This window comes from Mytilus galloprovincialis, chromosome 9 (genome assembly GCF_965363235.1).
Source record: "Mytilus galloprovincialis chromosome 9, xbMytGall1.hap1.1, whole genome shotgun sequence".
NCBI classification, from domain to species: Eukaryota; Metazoa; Mollusca; class Bivalvia; order Mytilida; family Mytilidae; genus Mytilus; species Mytilus galloprovincialis.
Genome location: NC_134846.1, coordinates 65371566 through 65399209, shown reverse-complemented (window position 1 = coordinate 65399209; position 27644 = coordinate 65371566). Strand labels below are relative to the sequence as shown.

The window sequence follows — 27644 nt, the reverse complement described above, 5'->3', positions numbered from 1 at the left end:
TTGAACAGTTCTAACAAGTTTGTGCACACTTTATGGAAAGCCTTTTGAAATTAAAAAACAGATAACTATAGAACAAAAACTCTGGCCTAAAAAGAACTTTACCTAATCTCAATTTTGAAATCAAAGTATTATTTGAACATTGATTTTAACAGAAAAAGATAATTATTAATTCAAAGCGTTATCTTTTTTCCCCTTTATTTTAACCCTTACTTATTTGTTAGAGGTTGTTATAAAAATGATTAAGAAATATCCCCATTCTGAAGTAGCAATGACAAATTAGTAGGTGTTTATGTGTGAAGTATCTTTTTAAGTAGCAAGCACAAAAGCTCTAGCATTAATGAATATGGAAGAAATGATGAAAAGTATAATTATATTTATCTGATTGAAAAAAAATCATATCTGACATGTCTTAACTATAACTTAACCATTTGAAGGTATTGAAAAGGAATTAAAAATAAAATAGATACCAACAGTTGGTTACAAACCCAATTTAAAATTCTAAATTTCATTTCTTAAGGTAACAAATTTTAGTAGCCCTGTGAAATTTTTATCTGATAAAAAAGTTAGTTACCATTACCCAGATGATCTTCTGATTACAAACAAAATGAGTATAAAAATATTTTTTTGCAGACCAACTGTTTGTACTGAAGATGGGGGCAGATTAGTACCTGATATATTAGACTGTATATATGAGCGAGCTATTGTCTGGTTTTGTTGACAAGCATAACAATCTAGCGTGGCAGCAGCATTCACACCACTATTGCCACTACTACTTAGACCAGCAAAACTGGCATGTCTCATCACGCTGCAGGACTTTTTAATTTTATTACATGTAACAGCAGATGGTGATGATGTATTTTCCACTTTTCCCATCATGCCTTGCCCTTGGTTGGTTGGTTGACCTCCAGACGAAGGCTCAACAACTATTCCTGGTTTGGGCGGCACAATTGGTTGTGACTTGGCAGATAACGCTGGTGTTATCCTAGTTCTACAAACCTCAGGTAACGGTTTCCCGTGTTGATGATTCTGGGATACCATTCCTCCGTTAGACTGCTGGTTTCCTTGGCGCTGAACCATGCTGTTATGTGGTAATTGCCTGATTTCTGCTTTGTTCATTTTAACTTGTTGATGAGATGGAATCTGCATACGATACTGATCTGATGCTTGACTACTGGAGTCTGAATCACGACATTCCGATGATGGTGTACTTGACCTTGATGAGGATTGATGAAGACTTGGAGAATTAGTTCTTTGTTGTCGATTTAAACAGTTTTTCAACAGTTCAGTGTTCTGACTATTTTGATTCTTCATGGCGAGTTGTCTACCCTTTCTGGGTAATGTAGCATACATATCAACATTGCTAGTATCGACATTACTACTACAAGTCCTTTCATTCAAACTATGACTAGAATTAGAATGTATCAACTTTTGACCATCAATTTCATTGATGACTTTGTCTTTTCTGTAGTTTTTATTTTCAATCACACTGTCAATTGAATCTCTAGAACTTGATCTTGAGTGAACGACATTTTGTGAACTTTGTTGTGGAGGGTGTTGAATATTTGATGAACTGAAATATAAAATTAGAATGTTTTAAAACCAATGCAAAACCCATTAAATTGAACAACCATATAAAATAATTAATTGAAGATAAATTTTAACAGCATTCATATCATTCTATTATGTTTCCGTGCCTTGTTTGTCATGTTTGTGTCAAGTAGGTATTTTCATAGACAAGTGTGACATTTATATGCAATTGATGTAATTTTCATAACAGGTTTTTGACAGGAAACCTTTGTATATATATTTTTTTTTAAATTAATTAGTTATTTTAATTTGTCTCTCCTTACCTATTGGGTAAACCACATGGGGAAGACCTAGCGCTGTCAGAGCTGTTTGTCGATGAATTGGATTCTTGTCGAAACATATTTTTCTTCTGCAAGCTGCGTAGCTTCAGAATACAAGAATTGTGTTTCATTTGTGCAAATTGAAAGGACTGGTGGGTAATATTGGTCATCTTCATGGCTTGTTTCAGGCTATCAATGGCCGAGTTACATAATTGTATGGCCTGGTGACAGTTACTATCTGTCTCATACAACATACATTGATCCATGAGGTCCTCAGACTTGTGGCACAGAGATGCAAATTCTTCAATGTTAAAAGAAACCACTGAAATGAGAGATGAAACAGATGTACTTCAGATGCAACACTGGTTTTATAAGAGTAACGCTTGTGTTAACTCTTCAATACAATTGAGTTACCATTTGATAGCAAGAATAATATTATAACTAATCACCAATTTTCTGGATATTTACTTTTTTTATGTTAATAATCAGTTATGAATAGTGAAATAGATTTCAGGTACAATAGCATTGTTTGATATCAAAATTTTAGTTTAAGTATCCAGTGTATTTATGTGAGTGTCAAAAACAAGGGAACAGCACTTTTGTTGCTATTCTTCATCTTAAAGTCATAATGTGGCTGTGTCATATATCAAAAGTATGCTTGTCAATATACCTTCATCATAACCAGGTGGTCCGCTCTGTATGAACATCTGGTTATCACAGTTTTTTGGATTACGTTCTTGGTTATAAGGATCCAAATTTTGGTGCATAGGATATCCCATGGTATCTAAAAAAAAAAAAAAAAAGAAGGTTATTTCCCTTTATTAAAACTAAGGAGAAGTTAGGAACAGTTCCATTGACCTAATATATATATGATGATCATAAATATTTAATATTGTCAATAAAAATGTACTACATTATCAGTGATGATCATCTTAATATAGTTCTCTTACTATAATAGTCTTTGATTAAAAGTTTTTATAACGGTACATGTGTTGCCCTTTACACTCCTTCATATAATCTTCTTATTGACTTAATCTTTTTATAACCAAACAACTTTTTTCAATGAACACGTCTTTGACAAAGACACCTTTGGAAATATACAACCTACACATAATACGAAAGGTTTAAGACGTATTATACTATAGATGACCAAGGAAGCTTAAAACGCAATTAAAAGACCTCGTTTGTTTCTATTTAATAGTATTTAAATTATACTGTTCTATAATTTATAAGGTATACACCACTTATCAAATGACAGTTAAAATACATACAATAAATGTAGATCATTTTGATCAATTAATTTGTGGTCTGTCATGGCACAATGCCAACGCCAGCTGGTTTTTAATAATTATCATCATAAATTATAATTCTATACATGTAAATTATTGGTTATGATAGATTTATTTCCAAAACATGGCTAATTACAGTCAGGATTTTAAATAAAATTATAGGGTGTGTTTCTATTATAGGTTAATTCAAAAAGCATGTTGATAAAAAAGGAATTGCTTTGATTTCTATCAAATTCTCACTCCAATTTCAGAGTAGTTATATATAATTATTTGTTGTAAAAGTAGCCAATTATATTTTCAAAAATTGAGTAATATAGTTAAAATTATGAGACTCAATCGAAGCATGTTCAATACATAAGCTGAATATTATAATCTCTAACCTTTAGACTGATGTGACTTGACAATGGCAGGATCATACAACTGTTTTCTGTCACCAGATTGTTCATATCCTCTCTGATAATGCTGATTCTGTTGCTGCTGGTTTCCATGGAAACTGTTTGTTTGGTACCCTACAGTGTACTTCTGATCGAAGCGTTGGTTCTCGCAAAAGCCAGGATCGATAAATTTCTTAATGTTTTCCGCCACAGCTTGCTGATTGAATGTTTTAGGAGGAATCATACTTTTACTGAGGAAGTATTGCGTGTAAGGATCTAATGTAGTGCTGCCTGTTGAACTAGAACTATTTCTGTCACTGCCACTATACCCTGAATCTTGCCGTGATTCCAAAGACAATCTGTCGAAAGGAATGTTTCCTTCTTTTGAACTTAAGCTACAATTGTCTGATTCAAAACTAGTATTGCTAGCTGTACTTGCATTACTTGATATGCTTGCACAGCTCATGTTGCTATTGGTTGATCCTTGTCGCGATAAACTTGATAATTTCTGATAAGATAAAATATTCTCAACCGTTTTTCGGTTGATATAACCCTGATCATGATTTGGGGAAACATTGCTCAGTTGACTACCCTTTTTCTCAGGTAATGGGGGAGGCTGTTGTCCTTTACTATTCATACTCTTCTTTTTCTGTGCTGCAACAGTATTAATTTTCTTCTCTGGTTTTGCAGGTTTTGGTGGTTTATCCTCAGGAAGCCTCTGATTGGATGAAACAGATGGTTGATTTCTATATTGAGACACTGATTGGTTATTGCTGCCCTGTTGCCATGATGACAATGAATGTTGTGAATTATCGGAAATCTGACTGGCTAATGAATTTTGTCTGGAGTGTACATCATCAGGCACAATAGTATTACTAGAACTTTCCCTACTATGTGATACCTGCTGTGAATACCCAACAGTATGATACATATTGTTCATGTCTTGTCCTGATGTTGGACGATTGTGTGGAGGATAGCCATCATTACTCTTCAATGAATTTTGACGAGAATGCTGATTTTGAGATTGCACAGAAGAATTAGATTTTTTGTTTCGTGGAAGTGTAGCAAGTCCTGATTGCACAGGTGTATGTGAAGAATTTTCTAAGTTTTCATATGCATGTGAATTGCTTGGTCTAGGTTTCATGACCACATGCTGTCGAATGTCAATATTATCTGCAGAGATATTAGCTGGACTTGATTCAAGATCATAGTTGTGACAAGATTGACTTCTACTGATTTTAGGAGGAAGCTGTGGTGGAAGAAGTGGTGGAGTTTGGGGTGAATCAGAATCGGAAGACTGAGATTCCCTTCGTGAAGGATCCAAACTTCTAATGACGTCAGCTCTCACTTTATCTTTTCCTTTCTTGAAGCTTTCTTTTCTCTGACAGTCATTTACTCGAGCAAAGTTAACTTGTATTGGAAGATTGTTTGGTTTGGGTGTTGTGATGGCTGGCCGTCTATATTGATCACCGGATGATAAGGTGTAATCGTAGCCATCTACAGCATCTTGATTAGATTTCTGTTGGAATTGTTGCTTTTCAGCATTGGAAGGTTCATAAAAACAATGTTTGAGCATCCCCTGCCTTTGTGACATGTCAGATTGTCCTCCTCCTGGGACAGATTGTTTGATTGGGTTAATTCCCTTAGGTACAGCATACTCTGAAGAGTACTGCCTGCTTTTATCTGTCTTGCCAGTGACAGCTATTAAAAAGCTTGACTGACGATGGTGATCAATGTTCATTTTTTGGGGTCCATTAAGACCAGGTGATACTTCATCAGGACCTGGGGTTATTGCTCTCCTTCCGTTTGATTGGCTTATTTCAATTTTATCAGGATTAGGAGTTAAAGATCTTCTGGATGCTTTATGTCCATCATTTTCTTGTCTTTTCTTCTCTTGGACACCTATTCATAAAAGACAATGACAACATAAAGCTTTTTATCTCATGTAGCCATCCTTCAAACCACATGCATGTATATTGTATTGATACTTAAAAGCATGAATAGGCTATTGAAAAGCCACAAAAGAGACCATCTTACTTGTTATATTAGGGAAACAATGTTTCCTATGGAGTAACAGATTTGTCATAAAGACATAAAATCATGATTTATTGTTGTTTGTTTTGTTTTGTATTGACTGATGATTTTTAACACCTGACTAAGATCAGGTAATCAATACCTTTTTCACCTTTTTGTTTGCATGAATAATACCTTTATTGTTTTAACGTAAAAATGTACCTACTAATACCTAATGTATAGTCAACAACTTTTGCTTTAGCTATGACTAATTGTTTTCCTCATGGTCATATCATAGATGTAATACCCAAAAGAACAAATTAAAAACTTTTATTTACTATACATTTTATATGACCTACAAATGACACTTCTTGTTTTATTTTTCAGTTGCTTTAAAAGCTTAAATGAACAAAAAAGACCATAAAAGTAAATATAATTCAATCATGAAAAATTTATCAAAATAAAAGTCAGAATTTTGAGAAATGTATCAAGGTCCCTGAAGCATGTACTAATCTTGTCATGAATTTCTACGGTGTGTCATCAAAAATTTGTCTTTGTTCAGTACACGAAATCTGATACCTCTAGTTATCTCAAAAACCTTATCGAATTACAAGTTTGAACCTACAAAACTACAATTTTAACCAAAATCTTTTTTTTCTTGCCATCCTCTGTTGTTTATGATCTTCCAGTGTCAATTTTGACAGTCATATCAAGTTCTGGAACAGAACACTATTTTTACCTGAGTTTTTAAGAAGCAACATCTGTCCCATAGGACATCAAAGTAGTGACAAAATAAAGTAAAGAACTCCAATAGGTGTTTGATGATGTAGAGAAAACATATGGGGTACAGAATTGTGAAGTTTAAAGTCTAATCAATTTAAATTTGCATTCAGTGTTACTTTAGTGCACACTGCAAACCCAGGAACTGATGACCTAATGTTAATTTTAACTTCATGACAAATCTTAAAGTGTTAATTCTATAATCCAATTATGAATGAAGGAATTATGTGTTTTTACCAGTTAAGCCAATTATAAATTTTGAAAATATGCCCACATAATTTGATTGTTCTGTGCCAAAAATATATTATGGAAACCCGTTGTATAATTTCCTTGGTAGAAAAGACATATACAAGTATTCAATAGTCATGATTATTAGCCTCAACATGCGGAGGTCAAGTCCAGGAGTACATTGTAAACACTGTATTACAATAGGCTATCTAAATATGATAATGATCACTTTTAAACAAAAGACAAAATATTTTTTAAATATTGTTAGACAATAGCATCATTTCAGCTTTACATGACAGGTATGAGTTATGCTTCAAAATTATGCTTAAGAATTTACTGACACGCTACGAACTTATGAAATTCTACCCAGTCTGATAGACGAGATAATATCTGTTACTTCTTGTTAAGTTGCAAATAAGACACAACTGACCTTTTGAAGGCGTTGTAGCATAACCAGGGGCCATAACTCTTTTCTTTGGTGCTGTTTCTGTAGCAATTGGAGTAGCGTTGTGATTGGAATAGAGTAACAATAATGGTTGGTATCTTCCTTTAGAACATTTGTCAACCACATTTTCCCATCTTGGACCAATCTGAAATTTCCAATAAAACAATAAAATCAGTCACCATGACAAACAATGTAAATATAACACCACAAGTATGTGACCTTTTTACTTAGGTAGGAGTGGATCATGCATGGATTGATTACAGATATGTATATAAACTTTTAAAAAGACAGTCATTAAAATATGATTTCGGTGATAATTGAATTACTATATAAATGTATTTAAATTATTACTTGTAGCCACAAGCAATTATCATATCAATTTTGTACATTAAAAACACTAATAAACTTTTCATTCAATTTAACCACTGGTGAATGAAAATGAACGAAAAATAAAAACATGTTGAAATCAACTGAGAGATGTTTATCTAGATTATATAGTCACTTCAGGACAATGTCCATGTTATATACACAATTCATTCTTTTAAGTAACACGTTTAAGTAGTCAAAGTCATGAAAATATTGTTTAGAGTGTAAATGGATTAAATTCAGATTATATGGCCGCACTACAGGACAGTGTCCAGTGCTTGCCCGATGTCATTCAGAAACTTTGGAAATCTGACAAGTTTATGAATTCATTAATAAAATACTCTCACATTTTGAAATTAAAATTAATTTTCTAAACTGGAAAAAAGGCTTATGGGAACAAGGTGTAATAAGTATAACTATTCCTAAAAACTGCTAAATGTTTAATAATCTAAGCTACATATCATCCCAATTACAAATGTCCCCTATGTATCTAAAGCAAAATATACCACATATATAAATAGTACATACTCTGCATAATATAATAATTGTTATATCAATAGAACCAACTAATGTTAACATATGTTTATTATCAAGTTTTATTTTTGGCAATCATATTTTCAATCACAATGGTGGGAATTTATAAACAAGATTCTTACAAAAAAGCAATATAGGTATTCAATTAGTAAATTTACCTCAGTTACAGTGGCATCATCAAAATAAATCCACACATTTAACTTGGTATGGTATACAATTGTGGAGTAATGTTTACCATAGTAACAAACTAAGGCAGACAACTGCAGTTTGGGGAGTTTGGTAGCATCTTTACATACAACAGAATGGAACATCTGAAAGAAAATAATTAAGTCTTGATATGTTGTTTAATACTCTGAAAGTTAGAAATCTGACATCCAAGTGTAAAATTCAAAATAAAGGTAAAGTTAATAACTGTCTTCAAATTTCCAGTTTAAAATTATTTATCTACATGTAAAAGATATTTTCTAATATTTAATTTGTCAAATATAAATATGCCTATCGAGAATTAAAAAAAAATCAATTAAAAACAGAATAAAAATACTAGAATACATACATCCTGAAGCAAAATAGTTGTACCAATGCTTTTAGCTACTTCACGGATAAGTTTCTCATCAGGTCTGTCTGAATCCCAAACAAGACCAATACTGACAACATCTGGAGTGTTCAATAAAGTTCTCCTTATTTGTACTCTTTTACCACAGTTCCCCTGTAAATTGTAAATAATTTCAATAAACAATACATTACAATGTTCTGTTTGATAAATGGAATCATACTTTCTAAATCTTTTAGGTGTGGTTCAATGCACCATTATTTTTTATCAAAATCAAAATTAAATATATTTTTTAAAATTCTTAATATCTTAATCAAGAAGTCCATAGTATGAAGGCAATAGTTTAAGATGTTTATTTGCTTACAGGGCAATCTCTAATATCTCCCGCTGTGCCAGCATTTCGTAACAATAATCCAAACCGATCTGGATGAAGTACATCTCCTGTCTCTTGCATTGAACGACAATGGGTTCTGAAATGATAAATGTTTAAATAAGTGGAAGTTCAAAAATAAACAATGAATTATAACAACACTGCATATTCAATTGACAATGCAAACTTATTTATATTTATAGTTTGTGTAATAGATATATGTAATTATTCTGACAATAAATCTCCTTATGGATGCTTCAAGTTTATACCTGCTGATTTCAGGTAAAATCTCCCTAAGGTGCCTTATTTGTTTTATACCTGCAGTTTTCAGGTAAAATCTCCATATGGTGCCTTATTAGTTTATACTTGCTTGCTTCAGGTAAAGATCCCAAAGGTGCCTTATATAGTTTATACCTGCACATTTAAGGTAAAATCTCCCTATGGTGCCTTATTAGTTCATACCTGCAGATTTCAGGTAAAGACACTTAAACATTATGCAAGTGACAAAATGAAAATCTATTTCCTGTGACGAGGACAAAGTGGCTTATCAATAGGAATAGGAAAGTCGGTAAACCTCAATCAATAACAAAAAATAGGAGAAATTAACAAAGGCCCTGATAAAAAAGATTAATGTCTGATAAGGGCTAAAAAAGATTCAAAGACCTTGCCGCTCACATTAAAGTTTTATAAAAAGTCTGAAATAAGATGAGTCACAATATATCATCATTAGAACTGTGATTGGCAGATAATGTATTGGTAGCTAGAGCTATCCTGCAGACAAGTACCGATTTGTACTGTAACGGTATCATTAGTAAAGTCAATTCATCTACTTATAAGTCCATAGAGAATGATTTATGTTTATTTAGCTTTTCTGTTCATGAAATTAAAACTATCCATCATTGATTATTGTCACGGGGAAAGTTAAATTCACTCTTCACTTTATCATGTCATACTGATCATGTCAAACTGTATTTGTCTAAATGTGACTTATTTTCGGTTTAGAGTTAAATAGCCCAACTTTTTTGGGAACTAAATGATAAGGATATCAAATTCAACTATTATGTCGAACAAGCTACTATGTTATCAAAAACCTTTTTTGTAAGAAAAAAAAATTGTAATACCTGAGTTCATATATGAACAAAGTCCCCTACCTCCTGTTTTCCTTAAGTTTATAGAAAACAAAAGATCAGAAGATATATCAAATTTTCATCATGCAAGATGTAGTCTGCATTAATATAAGTAGACCTATTCTCACAAGTTCTTACATGCGGATAATACAATATTTTATTACATTTGAAAAATTGTACATAAAAGATTAAGCATATACAACCACACAACTGTATGCATACAATCGTATACTTTTACTTTAGTCCCCTTTGTAGTTTTAATAAAACTTATAGTTCCTTCTATTTTTGGCACCTTTTTAAGTTTTCCATTTATTCCACTCTTTTTGATGTTAGGGATAAAGTTCTCCATTTATACTTACAAAAGTGAGGTCGTTGAGATGTAATGGACAAGTTCATGGAAGGTCAAAGGATCAGAACTGGCTCCGCAGATACAAACAAGCTGTCAAAGAATTAATTAAATATTATAACTAAGATTAAAAGCAACACAAAGTCTAATAATTTAATTTAGAATTTATTTAAGTGTTAAAAATTCAAGGCTGTTCAAATTAATTTTGCTATGCAGGTAAAATGAGTAATTTTATGCTTGGATTCAATCCGTAATTGATTCAGAATCTGAAGGCCTTGTGCAAAAATTTCTTATCACAATTGGCAAACAATTTGTTTGATATTATAGCAATTAACTTGATACAATGGAATAATACTCCAATTCTTTTTCTATTAAGTCAGACCATTTGCATTTTAGTCCATTGATTTCAGTTAGCACTAATGACCTGTTTCAATAATTGTCTGACCATAATCAATAATGTTTACCTGAGTCAGGTGTGACCAAACCTAGATTTTAATTATGGAAAGGAAATGAATTACCTGATCAAATACAGTCATGGCAAACTTCTGGTGTGGTAAACAATGAGGGGCTGAACATGAATCTTCATGATAGGCATTAGCAACGTGGAAATGGATTCTTCGTAAAATGTTTTCCTGAAAAACGATCAAAAATTATTTTTTATGAAATATTATGAATAAATATTTTCAATTTTTCATCAATATTATATCACCATCATACGAATCAATGAAATGTACCTATATTAATACAGTATTAATGATCTGTTCTTTTCCTGTGAGATACTAAAGCTTTGAAACTTGAGAACTGTTTTTCAATAGAACTAAATGATTTTATTGAATTGTATTCATTCATATTATTAGAAAATACTAAAGTCAAATATTGACAAGCAAATAACACATGGCCTTCTGTTTCAATTGCTTACAATATGACCATTAAAACTATTGAATATTACAGACACAGCATGGTCTACAATTGCAATGATTCAATTTTTAAACTAAAATGTTTTGTCATAACTTACAAAGCATTCGGCTGCATCATCCATATGACCAAGCTGAAACCGTTGTTTGTTCATGAATGTTTCAGCCAGTGCTTTACGCAATGCATCTGGCGGTAGTGATGACTGGTCACTATACTGGTACTGGGTAAAAATTACCTGCAATGCAAGAGACAATTTTTTATGGGTAATGGCAAAAATATATAGGTTTAATGGGATTTGATTTGCGGTACTCTTATAAATTAAAGACAAGTACTGTGGATTCATTATTATTCGTGAGATACCAATCTTAGTGGATTTCGTGGATGGATATAAACCACGAATTCAAATATTCAATGAAGTACAAATTTTTAATACGCTTGTATGCAAACTTTTCAAAACCATAAATCATCGAATATCCAAAAAAATACAGTTAATATTTCTGGGGAAAATTGGTATCCCAAAAAATTAACGAATCCAATGTATAATGATATAAGAAAAACTGCCAGATTTGTCTCATTTCAATAGCTGAATTGAGTTTAATATGACATATTCAAATGAAGAAATGTTCTATTATTAATGCTGGCCAAACACATTCACACTTTTTTGTTGATTTTCACAGGAGACCTGCGACAACAAAATGATTATTTCTTAAATGTTCGGTCGGTCACCACCAGGAGTGCTTTCACAATTAAAAGTGATTGAATTTCAGATTTTCGTATGAAGTGATACTTGACCATTCAAATGACATCCCCCTGGATGTACAGTCTGACACCTGGATCAACAGGCTGCTACACCTTTTAAATTTACAGGTGACCATTAAAGGTTTAAAATGACCAGATAAAAAGACATTCATTTCAATACACAGTCATGGATCTCATTTCATGGTTATGCTTCTTTGGAGGGTTTTATTACATATCTAAGTATTAAATCGTGACTTCAATAGCTACGATAGTTAATTTTCAGTGGAAGAAACTATCAAGCTTTAATTTTCCAATTTCTATACCTACATAACACTTCATAAAATCAGGCAATATCTCTAAATTAACTGTTATATAGACTATAAAACAGATCAAAGAACATGAACTCAGATAAGTAAACTATTTTCTTATGACTACCAAAACTGGTCATTTAAGTGCTGACAGGTAATTGTATTTTTTGGCACTTTCCTGACAATTTTCTTGTTTATATCTTAAAATTTTTATATTTCTATTATAGAGTTTGGTGTCAAACAGACTACTGAGGGACATTTATGGACCAATGAAGACATTTTACATTAGATATATTTTCCCATGTCTCCAAAATATCAAAGATAAATTACCTGCACCTAGTCGGCTTCTAAGCCGCTTCTTATCAAAGCAATGGAAGTGGACCAGGTTGATATGCTTTTACTGTTTTCTATTTAATATCTCAAGTTTAGTGCATTAATTTCTTTTTAATTCAGCTTACTGGCATTTCCTTTTATAAATATGCTTGAATAAGTTAAGCAGATTGATTCATATTATAAAGAAGCCTTGTTATCAAATCCAATAATAAATGCAGCTATAAATTCAATATTAGTGAGAAACCTGTTAAAACATATTTTTTTTAACATACACATCAAATAAATTTGAAAAAAAATCAAACAAATCTGTCACGTTCTGACATATACTTATCAAAACAGAATCAATTTTTGCACATTTAAACTAGAAATTAATTGTTTGGGTTTCAAAAGTACTATTTGATTTGGATCAATGACTTTGTTTAGACATGAAATTTGACAAATAAAAAACTTATAATTAAATGTAGATACAGCATTATCAATAACACAATCTGTTTTGATAGCCGACTGACATCTATTTGATGTCATAGACAAAGCACAAAAAAAGTCAGGACTATTTTATGTCAAAAAGACTTTAATAAGAGTGAACTGCAAACTAATGACCATTCGGTATAGCTCAAAGCTCCTTTATTTCTCAGTTTTCCATTTGAAGTCCAATAACGGGTTTGTTGCTTGTACTTTAAAGGGAGGTAATTAGTGTAGAAAATGGGCAGACATTTGATAAAGACTTAAATGACTCACTATTAAATCAGATAAAGGGTTTTTATTTATCTGTCATTCCCACTCAGGTATATATTGGGCAGATTTAGGAAGATTAAAATTAGTTTTAGACAGTCTGACTTTGTTTGGAGTTACTCACTGGAGCTTATATTGAAGTGACGTGTGCCAAAAGAAACAGCAGTCTTTTAAGGACAATTTTTACAATTCAATTGCTTGTATAAATTAATCAACAATATTTTTGTCTGCCACAACCAATTTGACAGAAAAATACTTGTGAAAAATCTACAATTATTTATAATGACCATTTAATACAAGTTATATATGAACTTACCTTTAAAGCACAGAATATACAAGAGTTCCCCATGCATAAATGCCCTGTTAGGCGACGATAGCTGCGACGAAATACATCCAAATGCCAGAAAACCTGTAAAATAATAAATATACAGTCTAATTTTATTATAAAAACTTCATGTATATTCTGACAATATCGTTCTGTATTCAATCAAACACACACAAGATACTGAGGATTAGAAGTTTACCTTAAAAATAACAGCCTCTGTGCATGTACTGTCTGACATGTCTGTCATTTCATTCATAAAATATAAAACGCAGGATAAATTAATTCCATAACCTAATTCATGGACTATTTCACACAACTAATTCACTGATATAAATTGAATATTGTCTCTGACTCCTACATGTATTACTCAGTCAGGAAATTTGCAATATATACCTGCGTTTACGTTTACGTAGAAAAATTGAATATTGATCGATTCAGCATCAACATCTGCGTTTGTATAATGACCTGTGGATATTCATAAGTTATAGTATTAAACAACCAATGTTGAAATCTATTGGGGAAATAGTTCGACAGTAACTTTATTTCTGATAGATCTGATAACTGAAAATAGCTAGAATTAATTACATGTATACTAAAATAATGTCTAGGAACGAACATTGGATTTCCCTTACGCATTACGTCAATATCATTTATACAATCGTATTCTATCTTAATTACAGGTGAGAATTAATTTAGACCAGGTAGAAGAATCAATGCTGTCAGACTTTATAAAGACAATTAAAAATTCCGGAAGAGCCGATCACTACCTGTGTCTCATCAGGTTCTTATGTTTCGTTAAGCCGATACTTATCATGTTTTTATAATGGATAAAATCTCAGCAAAATCATGCTTTGTTTTTACAATTACTTTGGGGGCAAAATATTTTGTCAATAAACATTGATCTCCATAGTGATTTTTCAAAATAGAATTGAACTTAAGATACAAGACACGCTGCTGCACTTATAAAGAGAACTTCTAATCATGAAATATACATTAACTGTTTCTTTCAGTATATTTATGTTTGAAAAAAGTAATGACCTATAGTTATTTCCTAACAGTGACATTTAGATCATGCTAAAATTAGCATTTGAGGTTTTAAAAAATAAATAAACCTAGTCCTTCAAATCAGAAAAAAACACAAAAAAGCAAGCTTACCTCACAGCAAAGATTTATGAAACTGGTATAAAATCTTTATGCATTTTCTGTTAGGAAACTGTGTCACATGGTTTTATAAAAGTACTAAAACAGGTAATTTAAGATTTCTGTGGACTTAATATTCATAAAACTTGTTAAAAAGATTGAAATAAAACCTCTCCGGAAATCATTTGTTGATATTAGGCTACAGGTGACCTATTTTGTTACTGTTATCTGAAGAGCACCTGTTTTCACCAGTTTTTAACAGATACACTGTCTATTTCCGCCCTCCCACTCCTATTGGATATAGTCAATATTATACAACCACTTATAATGTATTTATTAAAATTTGTCAATTAGGTCGGAATCATTGACAAAAGTTAATTTGAAGACTTTGAGCTTTAGTTCTGAACTGAACTAGAAGCAATCGATCATCTCAATGAAGGAACAATGATAAAGTAATTTTATCCAAAGCTATTATTACCCAGCTTGAAAGATTACAACTTTAAAAAAAAAAGGTCTTAAAAAAATCTGCCTTCTGGAGAGTTCTTTTATCATTGAGTGCAGTGAAGGGTTTATAAATAGGTGTCATGGACAGTTATAAATGAGAGAAAATGAAAGGGCCTAATGGACAACCTTGACTGATTTTCTCTCAAGGTATAAAGAGGATTACCTTAAAGGAAATAAGACTTTTATTTTTACCTGTTTTATCAGGTATAATTTTAGATGATCGTATTGTTTAATCAAGGTTATATAGTTTCCGGTTTGTAATGTTCTCATTTATTATAAAAAGTAGTGTTTGGGTCATCAGAGCACTTCAAAGGTACTTTCAGCAGGAAACAGCTGACACAACATAATGCAAAATCTTTTCATAAAAATTATGTCATTTGAAGATGGAATTAAAAAAACAGATTTACTTTTTAAATAGATATAAAATGATGATTTTTACAGAAAGCGAACAAATGAATTGCATGGGTTTGCAAGAATTAAAATTTAGAATTAAAAAGGTGTGATCTTATTTCATGTTTTATAGATGAGTATTTTTTTACAACACATCCTGCCTATTTATGGATGTAAATGCAAAATTTAAAAGTCACTCTGGCATGAAAACTAGATAAAATTGATGTAAATGATGCTAAATAGAACAACATACAGAGAAGACTGTAGAAGGGGGAAAACATTAAATCAACACTATAGAATGCAAAGCAATGCACCTACATGTGAAAGTCCATTATTGGAAGTATATAATCTTGAAAAAACAGAATACACTCGATGTATAGATAAATAAGGGTATCACTATATAGACCCCTATCTAAGTCAGGGACTGGGCTATAAAATATATTATGGGCAAATGATAAAAGTTTACTAGTTCATATAATGAACAGAAAAACAGACAACAAAGTAGATATCATATTATTATGGGTTCTTGTGTCAGAAACAAGAGTTTCTCAAGGACATTGTTAAGATAATTTTATCTAATTGGAATAAGTTTTTTATCAGAAAATTGTGTAATACAATACAAAGAGCAAGAGTTCAGAAATTATCTTCCCCAAAATGACATTCCAATGATAAAAAATAATAATGCACACAATTAACCTATAAATATTGTCTGCTCTGCTTTCTGTTCAATTTTTGTAAGTGAGTCTAATCTAGTGTTTGCAGGAATGGTAGGTCTAAATGATAGAATATATCACCTGCCTTTTAAAGACACCCTGCAAGCTGTATGTCAATGACTAATGGAATGTTTTTCTATGAATTGTCACCAAAATTTTCTTCAAATGTGTCATTTGAAAAGTAAATATACCACTTACACAGTGGTTTCAAGCCTAAATAAAACATTTATATAATTTAAGTCAGGCGATCTGTTACAGACCTGTCACATTACGTCATACAAACATAACACACACTTGTAGTATGTTGAATTTTTAAGCATGTCAACAATTAAATATTTCATTAAACTGATGATAAATGTTTGTTTTCTTTCTCACAATCTTGATTGTTGACATGTTTTTGTTATTTGTTTGTATATTATGAACAATTAGAAAATATTTGTAAAACCTCATAGAGACCACTTCAGTTCTTAAATGGAAAATGCTTTGAAATGTTAAAACATTAAAGGGAGATAATTACATTGATAATATGGATAACTAATTTCCATGTTTATAATCTTTATTTACATCTACAATACCTACAAGGGATTAGCTTGGTTCTAAACTTAAAGTAAACATGGTTAAAAATCTAAAATCTCATTGGTACCTGTAAGGCTTGTGTCAACATCTTTTCAATAAGATTTCTCAAAAGCAATTTAGAATACAAGTACCAAATTCAAAAGAGACGCCACTTTTATTTTTATTAACCAAGTGTCAAAGAAAACTCTACATTTTGTATCCATAAAATGAATATACCATTTAGTAATCATTACCAGACACTAATATTTATTTTAATTTTGTAATACAAGAAACTTCTTTCCTCAATGACAATCCCAATCTTTATGACCATAAAATGACTTGATGTCAACCCAATGATGGACACTAGACTATAATTTAACTGTCTGGCCAATCATTCAATGTATCAATAAATTAAGACAAAAACTGTTTCCTTGATTTTCACTTTAGACTTATACAAAACCTATAATTTGCCTCCAAGCAAAACTTATTCATAAGGTGCAAATTTGATGAACAGTGATGTAATGTATTGCCTGCAGATAGACATGAAACATGCTAATGTTTGTCAAAATCTGACCTAATTCAATAAAGTTCTATTTTATGAGAATGTTACCTTCCTCAAGTTTGGAAATTTCGTTTCAGAAATATTTCTAGGAAAGAATAAAAACACAATACAGAGAAGTCTAAGAGATAATTTCCTAATACATGTAGAGCAAGACTTTGGTTGGCTTGCTTGCTTTGTTTGTATATTGTTCAATTGTAATTGGGATGACGGCCAATCAAATTAAAATATAATATACACAGGTTTTATAATGCCTATAGATATTGTTTGTAGATGTCAACTTGAGTAAATGAAAGAAAGCAAGCAGGCCAACCAAAGTTTTACTCTACAAGCACTAGAAAATTAGCTCTCAGGACAAATAAATATGCATTTAATCAGGAAAAAATCTAATTCATTATAAACCAGTTTTGATATAATGTTGTAAACTGGGTTAACAAATGCCTAGATTGTAGAGATGTTGGTAGGAGGCAAGCTGTTGTATACCTCACGAGACAGCAGGTGGCAGAGACTTTTCTGTTAAAAAGAGTCCATTGACTTTTTATCTGGGACATTGATTTAAAGCCAGCAATTGATTTTCTCTTTTCATAGCAGTAAGGGTTTATCAATAATTTTATAAAGTCTTAAAACAAAGCTCTTTATAGAATTCCTTTTAAGTTGTCAGTCTCCAACATTTAGCAAGGTTTTGAAAGTTAGAAATTTATAATCTCAATATTGACAATACACAATAATATTTGTGGAAGGATTTGCTGGACTCTACACAATACAAGGATTATATTCTGGGACACACAAGTCTGGACACCTGTATTGTTATATCATTTTATTAAATGTCATCTGTCAATTATTAATTAGGAATTGTATTCTTGGTTAGCAAAGGATTTATACAAAAGACAACCTTTATTCACTACACTTTTTATTAAACTTCTAAATTTTTAGGTTTACTTATTTAACTTTTTGATTTTAAAGAAAACAAAGGGTGCATTTTATTATTTGATGCATTAATAGTACAAAATGTATTCACATCTCCTTAGCTATGCTTATAGACTATCTTCCCTTGTATTTTGTAGTGTAAGGATACTTTATTCACTTTCCTAACGAGAACATTAAGCAGTTTGAAGCATTAGCTTTATGGTGGAAAGACATTAAAACCATTGCAAAAATCAAAGTTTCTTATTAAAACAATAAATTAAAACATAAACACAAAGTATCTAACAGAGATTATGCAGGAACAAAGTTGCCTGATTATATTCCATTGAATTGTTTTATTATGTTCCTTTCTTCACAAAAATTAACGTTGGTAGATTTAATATTGGGATACAAGTAAAAAAGACCAAATTAGGCTAAATGCATTTTCCTGCATCACTTTAATTAGTCATCTGTTCTTTAAATTGTCTCATGATAAGTTTGTAAGATTTTTTAACATGCATTAAGAACATGAAGTTAGTTGGTATCTAAATCTTTAGTGAAAAGACCTTCCTTTATCTATGTAAAAATTGTTATAGATAGGTTTTTAAATCTTCATAGATATAACAACCTGAATCTGTAATGCTTAAGTGGTTTGTTTTTATCATTTTAGAAATGCTATGTCACTTTTGAAGTAAAAATAAAACAGGAACAAGGTAGTTTTTAAGATAGTTCTATCTTTTTCCAATCTATTTGTTTCCTTCTCCATGTCAGAATTATCTGTAGATATACAAAACAAACAAGTACAATCCATCTTAAAATTACTAGACACATAAGTACCAGGAGTCTAACTGGGTCCTTTTTACAACTTAGGTAACAGTTTTTGTAAACTACAGAGCACTTAGCACTTGAGGTCCAGCCAGTCATCACAATAGAGTGTAAATTCTCCTATTGTAGTAAAACTGTCACCCTCTAGGTAACAAATAGGTAAACTTTTGTTTGGGTCTAATTGGATTTTAACAAGTAGCCAACTTTCATGTTGGCTCATGTCCATTTTGTGACACTTTAAATAGAAAATAGGATTTTCCTAACTGTAAAATAAATGATATTTAAATACTACCAAAGAAAGCAAAGAAAACCTAGTTTTCAGAATATAATAAATTATGATTTACTCATTTCCTCTTCAGTTTTACTTTTAAGGTGATTTTTCAGAAAACGGCTAAAAATAATTTTAGTTTATTTGGCTAAAACAATTTTCAATTTTCGTGTCTGAATTTAAGTTTTTACCTTTTTAGGCAGGACATCAATAAACGATTTTTCACAACTGTCATTTTAAGTTCACTATCCTATGACTAAACCCTAATTTATCAAATCCTAACAAGATGTCAAAAATAAAGAACCCTATTCAAAAATTACATCAATGAATTGTATAAATCAGTTTGATGAAATAATTTGGGTATGACCAAGCATGGATGACAAATTTTTCTGGTTGGTGTCATTTCTGTCAAATCATACAAATCGGTAATTATCGAGTACGGGTCATCCTATAATAGTGATTAGACCTGCATGTTTATAATATCTCTCATTAAATCATTAAGGTAACCTTATAACCAGAACAAGAGTCTTCCTGTTGTTTCGTCTTGTTAACAAGGTTTCAAGACCTATTAACTAGTCCAAATTATGACCAATTATGATTTACAACCATCCATAACAATAACATATACAAGGAAATAGCCTGGTCGGAACTCTGAAATTGTCCATTTTCATAAATGTATGATATTCTATACTTGTATTTTCAATAAGACCGGTATACTTACTACCCTATATTACTTATTTAGAATTTCTAAACAAAACTAATTTACAAAATATGAAGTATTCTATCTTTTGTTCCTTATTTGTTTCCAGAATTTTAAATACACCCATTATTACAATAGGACTGATGTAAGTAAATGATAAACATTGTATAAACAATAAAAATATGAAAACTGAGGTATTGTATTGAATTCCATTGCTTCATGAATTTTTTATGCAAAGTAACGACTGCATTGTTTGTTCTTTAGTCATACTTTTTAAGATAGTATCAGCAAAAACTTGTTAAAGTGTCTCAGTTTAGCGACAAAAGATGGTGTCTGATCAACATTTGTTCATCAAGTACAAAATTTTCCCGGCTTTTTCAAGTCTTGCAAACGATGTCCATTTTCTTCCCTTTCAATATAAAGGTTCTACATGCAGGGCAAAAAAAATTTGCTAAACAGTTATTGTTAATGGATCTATTGTCAAATCTCTGGGTATCACTTTTTCATATGACAATGACTTCATTTCATTTGTTCTCAGCAACTGAGCTGAAAACTGAAATAATTATACACTTATAGGACAAAGATCTCTAAAAGAACTTTAAAAACACCCCCTTTTGCTCGTGTCTTTAATATGAAAGAGCACCGATCCATGTTGACCTTGTTTAGATGTCTGAGGTACAGACATTTTAACGGCAATGTAATTTGGACATCTGTCTCCATACACAGCAACAGGTTAAAGTGACAAACTAACTGACTCCATTGACCAAGTCAAAGGATTATTTCTATTCAAAATCAACTATCGAAATTTTCAGATGAATTGACCATTTATTAAATGCTCCACTTTTCATATGCCATAAAAAATAAACTATTAAAGAAAACCGTAATCTAATGTCCATCACAAGTTTATAACTAGTTGTAATAGTGACTTAATGTGTCAATCATTGTTGTACTTCTTGACCAATGTGTAGTAAACATTACCAATATTGGTGTAAAAGATTAAGAACAAGGTTATCCTTTTAAAACAAATCTAGGGGGTAAAATATACAAAATATTTATCTTTTCTAACAAGGGAGATAATTTTAAGATATATTATATTTTAAGCTCAGCAGGATGTAGATGAGGTTTTGAGAAGGAAAACAGGACATAAATATGATTGGTGATTTAGAAAATATTTTAAGATATAAGTTTTATCTGAGGTACACTCTCTGGCCTATTACATATATAATAAGATTGATATATTTCAACTTTTTACTCTAAAACTCAGAAAAAATACATAAACTGATACATAAGTGCATGGAAGGATCAATTATTTAACCAATGTTTTGTATATACAATACCTAGAAAGTAACATACACTTACACATGGCTTTCATTTTCTTTAAAGAATCGGAAAATGTATCAATAAAATCATTTTTTTCTAACTCAAATGTATTTTTATCAATTATATGAAGGATTTTAACCATTGAACAAGTTTTTGAATGCTCAAGCCCCCCCCCCCCCCCTTTATCTTGTCCAGTATTGTAACAGCAAAACATTATACCAAGTAACTGTAAATATAAGGACTTACCTGCACTGCACTATTCAAGAAGCAGTTATTTTCTCCTGGTGCATTTCTTAAACCTTTTGCTGAGAACTGTACACTCTGATGCCGGTCTAGGGTGTCATACCAATTTGGACCGCCCTGCTTTCCAGGAGGAAGGGGGCCTTCCATATTATCCATATTGGTTTATTATAAACTTTATACAAAATGTCCAAGTTTTTTTATGATGCATGAAGTCTTTAAAAATCTGAAATGAAGAAAAATTGTACATTTTAATTTTAACATAAAAATGTATCTTTGGTAAAAATCAAGCTTATAATAACACAATAAATCATATAAATGGAACCTAAGTTGTTTAAATTAACCTTTTTATAAAAATAAGTTAAATTTATTCATGTTTTTAACAGATTGGTTGCACAATAAAATTCCTATATTGGACGTTGGACGATGCTTGATAAATTATTCATAAGTTTACTCTGCTTCAATGATCTTCTAACCTTTATGGAATTTGTGATCATGACCTGAATTAAGATTCACTTCTTTAAATAAAATTAGAAAGGCAAAATGTTCCTCATTCTAGTATATGCGTAAGAATTTTAATCTAATATTGAGAATAACTAGTGCATTCAACTGATTATAAATTGATTGCTACTTTTACTAGTTCAATACATGAATTGGAATCTTAACTTGCTATCTCAACAAGTGATAGTCAGCAGAAAGACATGTCATTTGTAACCTTGAGTCCAAGCTGAAAAGCCTCTTAAATCTAAATGGTGGTGCCTGACAGAAGAGCATCATATACCCAGCCGGAAACAGAACCAAGGAGCCATCACACCTGAAGTAAGCACCCTATCAGACAGTCCATTGAATTGTTTTAAACATTTAAAAAAAGCATCTAGTAACATGTTCTTATTCATTTTCATGCAGAATTGTAATTCACAACATCCACTTCAATGTTTGAGACATTAATTAGTCAATAAAATGATTTCTTCTTCATCTTCTTGACCTCACAATCTTCTTCACCTTTTTTTTTTTAATATATCTCTTCAAAACCTATAGACTATTAGTATAAATATCCATAAATCCAGAAGATAAAAATTTAGGAAATATGAGTTATCTCCCCTTTTAACTTTGTGTAATATTTTAACCGAAAGATAATCATATCTGATAATTTCATCATTTTATCTTAATCAAACTTTTAATTGAATTAAAAATGATTTACAACTCATTTCTTCCTACTTAACATGGATTTAGTAAGATTTTGTATAAAGAAAAGACGCATGGCAACACCAACTATGCTATCTTACTAAAACCTCCCATGCTTAGTAAAACGAGGCAGGTCATCCCACTGAAGGCGAGAAGTACTGATAGGACATTGTTTAGTATCTAAGTTTGGACAATTTACTTACCATGTACCTGACCTCTATTTTAATACTTTCATAATATTTATCATTGGTAACTGTATGAAGTTGTCAAATTGAAATTAAAACTTATCAGAAAAGTCCATTCGACAAATGAGATATCAAGATATAAGTTTCTGACCTTAGTGAGTGCAAATAAAGAAAAGATTTTTAACACAGATTAATCCAAAATGTCTTTGCATGTAGCTATAAGTTTAGTTTTCAAATGTTTTTATGAAGTAAACATTAACAAATTCTCATTGGATTTCACTATTACTATCAAAATTATTTTTTTAAATACGATAAAAACAGAAAAGTTAAACTAAATATTTTTCCGGGTATCACGTTTATACAAAAGAGAAAGCAGTTTTGAACAAGGAACCAGGATATTGAATACAGAAGTAATTATTCCTATATAAGCAATTTAACTTAATCTTCTACCCACCTACAGATGAACAATTTTCCAAAAACATATCTATCTACCTAAATCGATAACGATTTAATTCAATACATATAATGTAAATAAACTCAGGTGTCAAACAAAAAGTAATGGGTTATTTGGTTCATAGTATTTTAATCTTCCACCTTTATTTTTACCTGTGGAGTAAATGCAGAATAAGCCACAATGAATGCAGTGACTCACTTCCTAGCTCACCTTTCACTCCCCACAATCAATTAAATACTGATTATACTTAGAACAGTGATGTATAGAAAGGAAGACAGTCACAATTTATAGTAAATGGCCAATATTTAAGCTATATTTTCATAGGGAAATTTACAGGACATAAAGCCAAAATGGATTGGATTTTGATTTATTTGTAAATCATATATCTGTAATAAATGACAATAGAAAGTGTTCAAATTGAAAAATGAAAAGTTGTGTAGAAGATTAAACTAATACTAACATCTTTAGAAATGTGACATGTCAACCTATTTTTGGTATGTCAATGCTCTTAATAGCTCTAGTTCTAGAAAACAAGATGTTACAGCTTAAAAGAAACTTATTTGTCAATAGCGGCTGTAATTTATGAAAATTAAGCAAAACAATTATAAAATCAATTGATAGAGGTCTGATTGAGTCAGTCGGAATTTTACATTCAAAACATAGTTTAACAGGTCTCCTTTCAGAATTGGCTCTTTAACAACCTGGTTGGAAAGAATTATTCTCCCTAAAAAAAGTTGAGATACTGTAGAGAAACAACACATCTTAGTCAATCAGAGCCTTTTGAGGTTGGAGTCACACAAACACCTTAGTCAATCAGAGCCTTTTGAGGTTGGAGTCACACAAACACCTTAGTCAATCAGAGCCTTTTGAGGTTGGAGTCACACAAACACCTTAGTCAATCAAAGTCTTTTGAGGTTGGAGTCATACACACACCTTGGTCAATCAAAGTCTTTTGAGGTTAGAGTCATACACACACCTCAGTCAATCAAAGCCTTTTGAGGTTGGAGTCATACACACACCTCAGTCAAACATAGTCTTTTGAGGTTGGAGTCACACAAACACCTTAGTCAATCAAAGTCTTTTGAGGTTGGAGTCATACACACAGTTAGTCAATCAAAGTCTTTTGAGGTTGGTGAGGTTGGAGTCATACAAACACCTTAGTCAATCAAAGTCTTTTGAGGTTGGTGAGGTTGGAGTCATACACACACTTTAGTCAATCAGTCTTTTGAGGTTGGTGAGGTTAGAGTCATACACACACCTCAGTCAAACATAGCCTTTTGAGGTTGGAGTCATACACACACCTTAGTCAAACATAGTCTTTCGAGGTTAGAGTAAAGCACATCTTAGTCAATCATAGTCTTTTGAGGTTAGAGTAAAGCACATCTTGCAAGGAGCAAACTGTACTCAAAATCTCAGCTTTGACAGGCTCAAGATTATGTAGATTAAGTATCTTTTGTGATAATTTATGTTAACTTTGTACCAATGCATTTCTCTTGTTGGTTTTAGTGTTGGTACAAGGTAAAACAAATGTATTTATAAAGTGGATACATCTATCATCATAATTTTAGCTCTTCATGGAAACTTTAGATTTTATTACGCCTTAATGTAGTGTACTCCATGTTTATTTGCATAATCTTGCCATATAAGGTTTGATGACCTTGTAATTTTTACTACCTATGTAGGTAAGTAAACATGGCAGATGAGCCCAGGTGTAAACAACTTTTACAAATCTGGCAATATTCCAAACTTACCTGACCCTAATTGTCAACTAGCTTACAATTTGGGTTTTTGTATAGTTTAGTGGCACTTTAACAAAACGTAAAGTAATGAGTTACAAAAGATGATAAATAAATGGTTTAAAATCTATATCAAATATGAATTATTATGAAGACGTAAAGTCATTTAATTCAATTATAGTATAGAACTTGTAGTAATATTTATGTAGGTAATCTACCATCTCTACGTATAAACCTGACAGGTCAGTGTCTCTGTATTTAATATGATAGAAATATCTTATGTGATCATTTATCTGCAAAACAAAATCTTTTCATTGGAAAGATCCCCCATGCAAAGAACATAAGAGTCAATACTACACTACAAGTTTGAATCTTCTGACATCTTCTGACATAGTCGTGTGGCCTTGATTTACAAAAAGTTTTAAAAAGCATAAGATCTTCTATAAAACTTTCAAACATTGATAAGAATTGTTGGCATTTAAATATGACTGTTGTATTTTTTTAAATCCACTTTTAAAACTGATAAACTTTTTATAGTTTAATATTTAACTAATATTAATGTCCAATTAAATCACTTGTGGGTTTTTTTCTGCGAGTCTACTCATTATCAGACACATAGAAGACAATTTATATGTTTCTGGTAATATTATGAAAGAAGGTTAAGTGTATTACTCAGAAATTATTTTTTTGTCAAATTTGAAGGATTAGACAGTAATTGTTATCTTTTTAAAATCAGAATTACCTAGACATCAACAGGTGACATTTTGAGTAATTAAGACATTCTTGGAGATAATACAATTATCTTTATATGGCAGGTATAAATTAAACAACTAAATTGATATACAAATAAACATCAGATATACAATGACCATAAGTAGTGACATTTCACACTTTTACAATACACTATATGACAGACCTGTGATAAGGACTTATTGTTTCTTATAATATCTATATATTACCTATATTTTATGTAAATAAAATGACACTTTGAGTTGTGATAAAATCCATCAGGTCATTTTGCTCTTACCACTGATAAAAACTGACCAAATCTGAAAATTAATCTGTTTCTGGAAGCTTATTTTTACACCTGTTCTTTTTCATACTAAGTGTCATAAAAAACAGATTTTCTGAATATCTTAAGGTAGAGAATTTAGCCAAGCATGATATTTCATTAAATATTTATTTTCTTAATTATGTTTTCTTTTATCTTTACCTGCAATTAGTTAAAATACAAACAATCAATCAAAGCAACAATCCAATTAGTGCTAAGAAATATTTTGCATTAACGTAATAGTAATTAACCATCAAAGAGACCGACAAAAAATTGTCATTTACCTATATATGTCCAGTGAAAACATTGGCGTCAAATTATTATGATCAAACACCGTATGAAAGAAATTGTTTTTTAAGATAAAATGTAACTTATATAACCGAAATAAAGGAAAAGAAAAAAAAAAAAAAACAATTATATTTTCTTTTTCTAATGGTCAAAATTATAAACAACCGATTGGGTCAACAGATTTTCCGCGTCCTAATATAATCTCCGTCCAAATATATATATTTCCAAATTAAACAAATAGCTTGGTTTTTTTTTTTATAAAAAAGTTTCCAATGATCAGTTTTCATTTGGATGTAAAAAATAAATTGCCTATATGTATGTATTAAAGCAAGTTTTGATCTTAAATCGCTATTTAACAAGATGGGTTTTATTTGGTGGCGTCTATAGGATCGACATGACTCACCTGGAAAATCGATAATTACCTGAACGGTGATGCCATCCTGTCATGTGCATGATAAACATTCAGTTTTTCGATAAAATAAAAATGTACATACCCGTAAAATTCTTGATCTTCGTTCACAGAATATAATTTAAATTTTTCTAGTCCAATTTCTTAATATTTTACGAATTAATCTAGGTAATATTCCACGAGGACAAAACTTAGCGGTACTTTCATAGTCGCCATGTTATTTGTGTATGTCAATAGACGGCGGATGAATACCTGTCTACGACATCAATTATAATTTGCATAACAATGAAAGAAGTGCCAGGTAAGAAGTAAAGCGTCACTATTTTTACTATAATAGTAAAACGTTCCACCGAAATATTAATTAATAAAACATAAGCTTACAAAAGCTTAAAAAGTGCACTGTCCAGTTTCATGCTGTTTATTCAAAAATATAAAACAGGAATTTCATCTTTTTTTCAAAATAAACACCTGTAATATTACCGATCAAAATATTTCAAAACCTAAGGCTATATATAATAACAACAGATTAAGATCAGATTTGCCTTTACAGGTTTTACCTTAAATAGGTGAAAAATATAGATATTTATTTACCTTCCAGA

At 31.0% G+C, this 27644-nt stretch overlaps 1 protein-coding gene across 1 annotated transcript in view; it reads right to left on the bottom strand.

Moving 5' to 3' along the window:
• Window positions 1-27287, bottom strand: part of LOC143045660 (uncharacterized) — a 33011-nt gene extending 5724 nt beyond the window's left edge. Inside the window, exons 1-14 of the mRNA XM_076218319.1 lie at window positions 27131-27287; window positions 21744-21963; window positions 13612-13704; window positions 11285-11419; window positions 10788-10901; window positions 10283-10362; window positions 8791-8896; window positions 8430-8582; window positions 8035-8187; window positions 6962-7121; window positions 3517-5412; window positions 2518-2631; window positions 1851-2169; window positions 997-1570 (exon numbers count right to left, since the gene is read on the bottom strand). Of these exons, the coding sequence (XP_076074434.1) occupies window positions 997-1570; window positions 1851-2169; window positions 2518-2631; window positions 3517-5412; window positions 6962-7121; window positions 8035-8187; window positions 8430-8582; window positions 8791-8896; window positions 10283-10362; window positions 10788-10901; window positions 11285-11419; window positions 13612-13704; window positions 21744-21896 (4050 nt within the window). The 5' untranslated portion in view covers window positions 21897-21963; window positions 27131-27287. The remainder of the gene's footprint in view (window positions 1-996; window positions 1571-1850; window positions 2170-2517; window positions 2632-3516; window positions 5413-6961; window positions 7122-8034; window positions 8188-8429; window positions 8583-8790; window positions 8897-10282; window positions 10363-10787; window positions 10902-11284; window positions 11420-13611; window positions 13705-21743; window positions 21964-27130) is intronic.
• Between the last annotated feature and the right edge of the window lie 357 nt (window positions 27288-27644).